Source organism: Ipomoea nil, unplaced genomic scaffold (genome assembly GCF_001879475.1).
Source record: "Ipomoea nil cultivar Tokyo-kokei standard unplaced genomic scaffold, Asagao_1.1 scaffold1721, whole genome shotgun sequence".
NCBI classification, from domain to species: domain Eukaryota; kingdom Viridiplantae; phylum Streptophyta; class Magnoliopsida; order Solanales; family Convolvulaceae; genus Ipomoea; species Ipomoea nil.
Genome location: NW_017618149.1, coordinates 1,389,953 through 1,399,358, shown reverse-complemented (window position 1 = coordinate 1,399,358; position 9,406 = coordinate 1,389,953). Strand labels below are relative to the sequence as shown.

General features: G+C 32.9%; 1 protein-coding gene across 1 annotated transcript; it reads right to left on the bottom strand.

Annotated features, from left to right (window-relative positions):
- Window positions 1-1,863: 1,863 nt before the first annotated feature.
- On the bottom strand, window positions 1,864-4,170 carry LOC109191836 (myb-related protein 306). Its single transcript, XM_019342517.1, has 3 exons — window positions 3,887-4,170; window positions 3,304-3,433; window positions 1,864-2,638 (listed from the first exon to the last, which is right to left on the bottom strand). Exons 1-3 carry the CDS (start codon window positions 4,017-4,019, stop codon window positions 1,936-1,938), a joined length of 966 nt encoding a protein of 321 aa, XP_019198062.1. The 5' UTR covers window positions 4,020-4,170; the 3' UTR covers window positions 1,864-1,935.
- Between the last annotated feature and the right edge of the window lie 5,236 nt (window positions 4,171-9,406).

Sequence of the window (9,406 nt, the reverse complement as noted above, 5' to 3'; positions counted from 1 at the left end):
TTTAGGGTATGTTTGGTTCATGGGTTTACACATCAGGAATGGGAATCAAAATCATAGTTAGTGTTTGGTTGACAACTTTTTAAAACAACATTATGGGATTTGATTACCCCTACAATTAAAAATCTCTTCCTTAATTAAAAACAGGTATCATTCCATCTTATTGGTAATATGATTTTTAAGTTTGAATTAATTCTTTTAGATTTTTGTTTTGATTTTTTTTTTAATTGGTGCTTTGGATGTCAGTATATTAGGATCAATTGCATTAATTTTTTATTTTTGTATTTTTAAAACCTTTAGTTTATTCCCGTTATAAGGTCATACATAACCAAAGATAAATATTGGTAATCATTCCAATTTCACCCTACTACCAAACATGCAAAATACTTTCACCAAAACTCATTGTCATTACTAAGGGTGTGGTTGGTTACGTTCATGGGTTTCCTGTACAGGAATGAGAATCAAAATCATAGTTAGTGTTTGGTTGACAACTTTTTAAAACAAAACTATGAGATTTGATTACCCGTTCAATTAAAAACCTCATTCCCTAATTAAAAATGGGTATCATTCCATCTTATTGGTGATCTGATTTTTATGTTTGGATGAGTTCTTTTTGATTTTTTTTTTTTTTTGATTTTTTTTTTCATATTGGTGCTCTAGATATCATTATATTGGATCAATTTCCTTGATTTTTTGTTTTTGTATTTTTAAAACCTTTATTCCCATTATAGAGTAATACATAACCAAACATGCACCAATTGGTAATCATTCTAATTTCACCCTACTACCAAACATTCAAAATACTTTCACCAAAACTCATTACCATTACCAAGTATTTGATTCCGATTCCGATGTGCGAACCAAACATACCCTAAGTATTTGATTTTCATTCTGATTCGGATTCCCTGTGCGAACCAAACACATGCACTATTAATTAATACATTAATAATGAATCCTCAATATATTAAAAATAAATATTTATTAATGATCCACATTGCAATATGAACTATGGTTCGAAGTATAATTTGCCCCGTAGGAGTTGCTGAGTAAGACAATTAGCCAAGACTGGTTGCTCATCATTAATTTCTCAACCGTTAAGCCTTTTAAACTGCTTCCCAGTTGCCCAAAAAAAAAAAATCTGTGGATTTCCATGGTTTGTGTTTTATAAGCTCATCACCTTTTTATTTTATTTTATTAGAATTGACTCTGTTACGATGTAATATATGTTCATAAATCATAACTATTTTATCAAACTATTGAAGCATAAAGAGTCAATATTATCCCCACTGAGGCCACCCATGACCTCCTATATGGGAAAGCCATTTCGTACCACTAGACCACAAGGTCATTGGCAGCTCATCACGTCTTTAAGGAGTTTCCATGGAGCATCTAACTGACCTAATAAATCTTATGGATCCACAAATTTTCCAATGACTTGACATGAGAATTAATTGCCAATACAAATGGTTTATAAAATAATAATAATAATAATAGTATTATTATTATTATATTAAAAATTTTAAGCTAGATATGATATAAATGTGACTTAAAATTAATTAAATTAAACTAGATACGACATTAGAAAACTACTTCTCATTGCACTGAAAGGTAACACAAGTTACAAACAGTTTAAGCACCTATCCTAGCACAAGAGGTCTCTATTATTATTATTTCCATTTTACTATATAGAAATACTAAAGCATTTCATTTAATTTACACTTTTTTTCTGCAATTTCTTGGGTCCAGTAGCAGAACTTGCTACTCAAGGTAATGGTAACGAGCTAAGTAAAACCTAGAATATAGAGATATAGATAGATATATATATATATATATATATATATATATATATATCACTTAAAACCCTAATTAACAAAGTAACATTAAAATTAAGCTATTGTTTGGAATAGATATACACGTCTTTTATGTGTATATATCTGTTCAAAACAACTCGGCAGTTTCGGGTAAGGGCACTGGAATTCCCATTATGCCATCCTGGGGTTGAACATTGGCAGCGTCATCAAAGAGCCATTTTTCCAGCAAGGTCAAGGGCATTTGAGTCTCATGAGGAGGGGCAATATTGTCATTGTTGGGCTTGGTTTGGGTTTGGAAGGTGGGTGGGGCGGCGGCGGCGCGTGCGAACACGGGCTTGCTCTCGACGGCGGAGAAAGCTTCGGAGTTGTAGCTGAAGATGGAGTGGTCAAAGGTGGCCTCACTAGGGCTGGAGGTTGAACCGGCGAGCCCGGTTTGAGTAGTGGTGGTCTCCGAGTTGGACCGGGTCGGGCCGTTGCTTTTCACCCAGCTCTCCAACAACCTCGCGATGTTTTCAGCGCTTGAAGCGTAGGGACCGGTCTGGACCGGCGGGTTGGGGGCCGGCTGAACCGGGTTGGATTTGTCAAGGGATAAAGCCTCACAGAGGGCTTGTTTGGCTAAGTGGATGTCGGTTTGGAGCCTTCTTTCCCACTGGCCCTTTGAGATTGAGTGGTGAGAAGATGAAGAAGAATTGGCGCCGCCATTAATGTTGTCTGCATTTGCATTATCTTCTCCTTGCATCTTCTTTAGCTTCTTCTTCAGATGAGTGTTCCAGTAATTCTTTATGTCATTATCTGTCCTTTGAGGAAGGTATGAAGCTATGGCTGCCCATCTATGCTCAGCTCATCACAAACAAAAATTATGTCATTATCAAAATTTAATTTTTTTTTGAAAATTTGTTAGTTTAATCAATTTGTGAAAAAAAAAAAAAAACTAAATACTCTGTGCCAACCACTATGTAGTGTTACGACACATCTGTTATCATCCCTAATGGATGATTACAACTCCAACCCGGTGGTGGGGGTATTGATTCTTCGATTAAAAAAGATAAAAAAAAAAGTATAAAACATATATACCTTATAAAGAATCATGAGTGTTTAAAAAAAATATTCTGTGTATATAAAAAAAATATTTTATTTAACACTTTCTCGAAATTATCTACTAATTTATTATTATTATTGTTTTTTTTTTTAGAAACGGTGATAAAATATCTTTAAAAAGACTTTCAATTCAATTGTATTTTCATTTTTCCATCTTAAGGGTGTCAAACCTTAAAATTTTAATAAAGTTTTCATCCATATATATATATATCATAACAAAAGGTGAACATAAAAAAGTAAGGTATAAATATTGGAGATTTTGGGAGATAAAAATATTAGATCTAGTCTTAATTAAACCCAAAAAAAAAAAATAAAAAAAAAATTGTTTTTGTTTTTTGAAATTGGTTTGAATTGTTTGAATTTAATTTTAAAGGGTGATTTATTTATTTTAGTATACCGATTGCCAAGAAGTGCTTGGAGGTGAATAATCATCTTCTCCTCTTGTTCAGTGAAGTTGCCGCGTTTGATTCCCGGCCGGAGATAGTTAGTCCACCGGAGCCGACAGCTCTTGCTGCACCTAAGCAACCCTGGAAATTACAACCATCACAAAAAAATAATAATAAAAATAAATATTTTGGATAGAAAAATACAAGCTAATTAAGAAACTATCTCTCTCTCTACTTCTTTATGCATTCACTCCATCTGAGAAAACAATAAGTACCCTCCTTTAATGAATCAAACCTACCAAAAACCTAGGTTGAAGAGATATCAAACACAATAATACAACTTGAAGAAAATGGAAAAAAGAAAAAAATCATAATCATAATCATAACCCTACCGTCCACATAAATCTAGCTAGGTCAAATTACACCAAAATGATCTGATCCGGAAAAACCAGCAAGCGAACCGACAAAGTATTGAAAAGAAAATTTGTATTAAACTATCAGTATTTAGGTCAAATTACACCAAAACGATTCGATCAGAAAAGAACAGCCAGCGAACCGACAATATTAAAAAAGAAAAAAAATTTAATAAATTACCAGTATTAGTAGGAACAGCTCTCCAATTGCCTGGACCATTTTCTTGGATATAAGAAACCAAAATGATGTCTTCTTCAGGAGTCCATGGCCCTTTCTTCACACCAACTTTATCACAGCAAGGGGGCCTTCCCATTTAGCCCTATGATCTCTCTCTAGCTTCCTTCCTATATATTTATAATAATTCACTTTCTATTTTTTTTACTAATCTTCTCTCCTCCCCTCTTAGGGGATTCCTTTTTCTGTGTGGAGAAATGGTTGAGACAAGCATACACTGCAAGGGGTACTACCCATATACATATATAGGCAGGGAGTGAGAGAAATTAATTAAAGAGGTTTATTTTAATTTTAAGTATAGCTAGGCTGACCGAAGCTAAAGAGGCCGGGTAAAAGGGGTCTTTAATTTTATTATTATTACTATTTTTCGCCTGAAATAATGGGTTATAAATACTATCTACCTTTTTAATTTATATAATTATATATATATATATATATATATATATATATATATATATATATATATATAAAAGTTTTCAACTCATCATTAATTCACTAACTATTATGTTACTCTTCCCCAAAAGGTTGAATCCTCAATCCTAATATCCCTCCACGTCCTGGTCCGACAAAGCAACTCTAAGAGCCCCACGCCAGGCCCCCTCCCTCCCCCCCCCCCCCCACACGCCGTCCCGACAAATCACGGTGACTCAATGGTTCAGTGGACAGGACCAAATGCCGGTACGCATAAGGAATCTGCTCACTTTATACATAATTCTCACACTGTCGCCGCCAAAATTTAAACCTTGATTTCTTCTCCCAAATACTGCCCACTGAACCATTGAGCTAAACCCGTACGGTCTAACTATTCTACTCTAACACTACTACCAGAGGCAATAATAATAATAATAATAATAATAATAATAATAATAATAATAATGCACATACGTATATAATATATGGTTGAGATGAAATTTAGATTTTTTAAATAAGATATCTCGAATAATATTAATTTGGCCCTATTAAATTAGAAACAATATAAATCATTTATAAGAAATTTTTAAATGAAACAAAGAAAGTCAAAGGAAGACAGCACAGAGCATTTACTCCACATTTTGTGATTATATATGCTTTTGTGAGCCCTTTAATTTGATCGTCTCCACCTCACTAATTTAAACCGCGTGGTGCATTCAATGCCACCATTGTTTTCTTTAAATTTTTTAAAAATATATTTTACTATTAGTAGTAAATTTACTTTTTACTTTTTCTTTATTATTAATGCATCTCATAAAAGATTGAGAAATTAAAAGAGTCAAACCTTAATCTAATGCCAAAAACACTCGATTATTTATTTAAAGAGCTTATTAGACGACATTTTTCATCAATTTTACCAAAAAACATCTTCGCAATTTTATTGTGTATGTGTATTGAATTTCAACATTGCCATGCATATATCCTTTATAAAAATAAAGTAAAAATAACTCAAAATTACTTCATGTCAAACTTAAAATAAAGATCAAACTCAAAAGTCTCATATTAATATACATGCAGAGAGCTAGGTTCAGGCCCATGATCAAGAAGTTCTTTATCTCAAAATTATTGGTAAATTATGGTCCACACAACTGTATGGACCATGAATATCAGGTACATTTTAATATATTAAAAGTATATTATTTTTGTACTGAAGGTACATTATATAAAATATTATACCCTTAGTATATTACAAATGTACTTTCAAAAATGTACCTTACGTACATAAATAATGTACCCTTAATATATTAAAAATGTACTTTTTATTTATGGTCTACACAATCGCAAATTATGCAGTGGACTCGTGTCCACAATGCATTGTGGACAGGAGTCCAAAACGACGTCGTTTTTAGGGAAAACGCGTCATTTCAGTTAAAATGCATTGTGGACACGAGTCCAAAACGACGTCGTTTTCAGGGAAAATGCGTCATTTTAGTTTTTAAAAAAAAATTAATTTTGCGTTAACGGCGTTATTCGTTTGTGCCATTATGAATGTACAGTTATGGGAATTATGAATGTACAGTTATGGAATTATGAATGTACAGTTATGGAATTATGAATGTAAGTTATAAAATTATGAACACAGAGCTCTAACATTATGAACTTACAATTATGAACATATAGTGATAAAATTATGGACATAGAGCTCTAAAATTGTGAACATCGAGCTTTGAAAATTATGATTTTACAGTTATTGAATTATGAATGTACAGTTACGAAATTATGAATGTACAGTTATGCAATTATGAATGTACAGTTATGGAATTATGAACATAGAGCTCTGACATTATGAACTTACAATTATGAACATATAGTAATAAAATTATGAACATATACTCCTATAACGAAGCGGTCCGGAATTTAAAAAAAAAAAAAGAAGAAGAAGAAGAAGAAGAAGAATAAGAAGAAGAAGAAGAAGATAACCTAACGACACTGTTACTCGTGTCCAGCATGCATGCTGGACACGGGTCCATAGCATAACGATTGCCACACAAGTGTGTAGACCATGGTCCATGCAATAATGATTGAAAATTATTACCACTTAAATAAAGTCTGAAAAATTAAATATTAAAAAAAAACATTGCTACATAAAATTTTATCTATAAATTTCATTCTCAATTAATTATATTTTTCAATTTTCTAATTCATTAATGTATGTTACTAATTGTTTTAAATCCTCTTTATTTATTTATATTATCGAATATGGTTGGTAATTAAGAAGAACATTTTGTACAGTAAGTAAAAAGGAAATTATTATTGTACACACCACAAATTTGGTTTTGGATTAAAATCTTTAATTTACTAGACACTAAGAATCCATTAATAATGATTAGGATATCTTTTTGGTAGGTTCATATATATTAAATATTTATGCAGGGTTCCTTTCAACCGATTAAGGCCTCGCATGGAGATTTCTAAAGCCAGATCACTAAACACGAAATAAAATTGATTAATGAGGTGAGTAGCTATTGTATTATCATTATTTATTATTGATTATGGACAGACAAAGACACAGGTAACATGGCAAGTTGGAAATTAGATTAAAGTGAACTCTATTTTGTTTTCTTTTTTCTTGTACGTTCAGTATATGGGAAATTAGAACGGTTGCGGATGATCAACATTTCGTAACTGTTTAACAACAATCGCTAAAAATTCAAGACTTTCCGTGACTACAGTATCCACAACTGTTGTACAATAGTTGCAAAAAGTCCTTTATAGCAGTAGCGGATTAGCTGTTCTGTACTAGTGAAATTAAAACTCGAATTCAGATAATTGCATGAAAATCACCATTTCAAAGTTTTTTTTTTTTTTTTTTTTTTTTTTTAATTTTATAACTCAGGTCTTTTGTTTTTGTCTGATTATATTCTGACCTTCATGAATTTGTCCCTAGCCTTATAAAGAGCGAGACTCAACACCTGTACACTTATGTGTACAAATAGTCTAACCCAAATCTAAACTCTCAATGTTTGTGTAGTAGCAGTCCTCACCTAATCGTTAGAAGCATGTCTTATTAAACCTTCTCATCTAACTACTAGATCAAAGGGAATTTTTATTGTTTTTTTTAATGAATAAATTGTCTAGTATTAATCTCATTATAAATTAGTTGACACATGTAATTTAATTACATGCATCCTTAAGTGTGCATGCATTGAGGACTTTCTAGATTAGTCCATTTAATCAAATTGGCAATAAGTAGGGACCATGCATTATGCCCAATGCTTCAATTTCTATAATTTATGATTAATTGACTAATTGTGTTAGCAAAAATCTAAAGAAATTAATATGTAAATAGAAGTTGAAACTCTCATTAAATACAGTTGGTGATACGGATTGGAATTCATTTTCAAATTATGATAATCTAAGACGATAATATCTTTCTTTGTCAACTTGATTCTTAAAATTTTCAATAATTGTGACCTACTCTAATTTAAAGGAGAAATTTTTACATAACATTATTATTGATGGAGGAATGAGGCCTCAGTCCAAGGTCAATTGGACTAAAAAGTGGAGATTAGAGATGTTAATTCTATTCGCACCTTATGAGTTCCTCGCATTCTCGCGTCAACGAGTTTTAAAATACTTGCACAATTTGAATAATAGGTGCGGAATGGGAGGAATTTTGTATACATACGTGGGTATGGGGGCGGGTGCAGGGAGAGGTATATATCCCCGCTATATATATATATATATATATATATATATATATATATATAGAGAGAGAGAGAGAGAGAGAGAGAGAGAGAAGGGATCTGGTGCATTTGAGGCTTCCCGTGCAGTTGTGCGGGTGGACGCACCTTAAGCATTAATCTGACGCACTTAAAGTACACAACACACGCACATTAAGCGCACAAACAAAACACCTTCAGAACACAACCTCAAGCATGTTAAGCACCAAGCCTCACACATGTTAAGTACAAGTGTCACGCATGTTAAGCACAAGTCTCACGCATGTTAAGTACAAGTCTCACGCATGTTAAGCACAAAACTCACGCACCTTAAGTTTTAAAAACAACTCACATTAAGTACACACTCACGCACATTAAGTACAAAACTCACGCACCTTATGCACACGACCCACGCACATTAAGCACAAAACTCACGCACATTAAGCATAAAACTCATGCACTTTAAAGTTTCAACAACAACTCACATTAAGTACAAAACTCACGCACATTAAGCACAAAGCTCACAAACATTATGCATAAGACTCACGCACATTAAGTACAAAACTCATGCACATTAAACATTACGCACTCATGCACATTAACCACAAATCTCACGCACATTAAGTACAAAACTCACTCACCTTATGCACACGACCCACACAAATTAAGCACAAAACTCACGCACATTAAGCATAAAACTCATGCACTTTAAAGTTTCAACAACAACTCACATTAAGTACAAAACTACGGCACATTATATTAAGCACAAGACTCACACACCTTAAGCACAAGACTCACACACCTTAAGCACAAGACTCACGCACTTTAAGCACAAAACTCATGCACCTTAAGTTTCAACAACTACTCACATTAAATACACACCCACGCACCTTAAGTACAAAACGCACGCACCTTAAGCACAAGCCCCACGCACCTTAAATACAAAACTCACGCACATTACTCACCGCACAACCGCACGGGAAACATGCATCTGCATTGGAACTTAATTTTATATATATATATATATATATATATATATATATATATATATATATATATATATATATATATATATATATAGAGAGAGAGAGAGAGAGAGAGAGGATGGTTCACATGCGAAGAGTTTCCCAGGTGAAAGATGGGGTGAGATCTGAGTCGTTAATCTAATCTAGATCAACGGCTCAAATCAAGTTAAATTTTAAAAAAAAAAAACGCGCTTCAATTCCTGAGAACTAGATGCATTCTCCTCCTATCATTGTTGAACTGATGCACTTTAACGACACTAGCTAAGTGTTGAATTGGCGCACCTTAAGTGTTAAAATGACGCACCTTA

What these genes read in the sequence shown, in the direction of transcription:
- LOC109191836 (XM_019342517.1), bottom strand. Translation starts at nt 4,019, where the DNA reads ATGGGAAGGCCCCCTTGCTGTGATAAAGTTGGTGTGAAGAAAGGGCCA. An exon ending in AGCTGTTCCTACTAATACTG is followed by an intron (nt 3,434 to 3,886) that starts GTAATTTATTAA and finishes TGTAATTTCCAG; the next exon opens with GGTTGCTTAGGTGCAGCAAG. An exon ending in CAAGCACTTCTTGGCAATCG is followed by an intron (nt 2,639 to 3,303) that starts GTATACTAAAAT and finishes AGCTGAGCATAG; the next exon opens with ATGGGCAGCCATAGCTTCAT.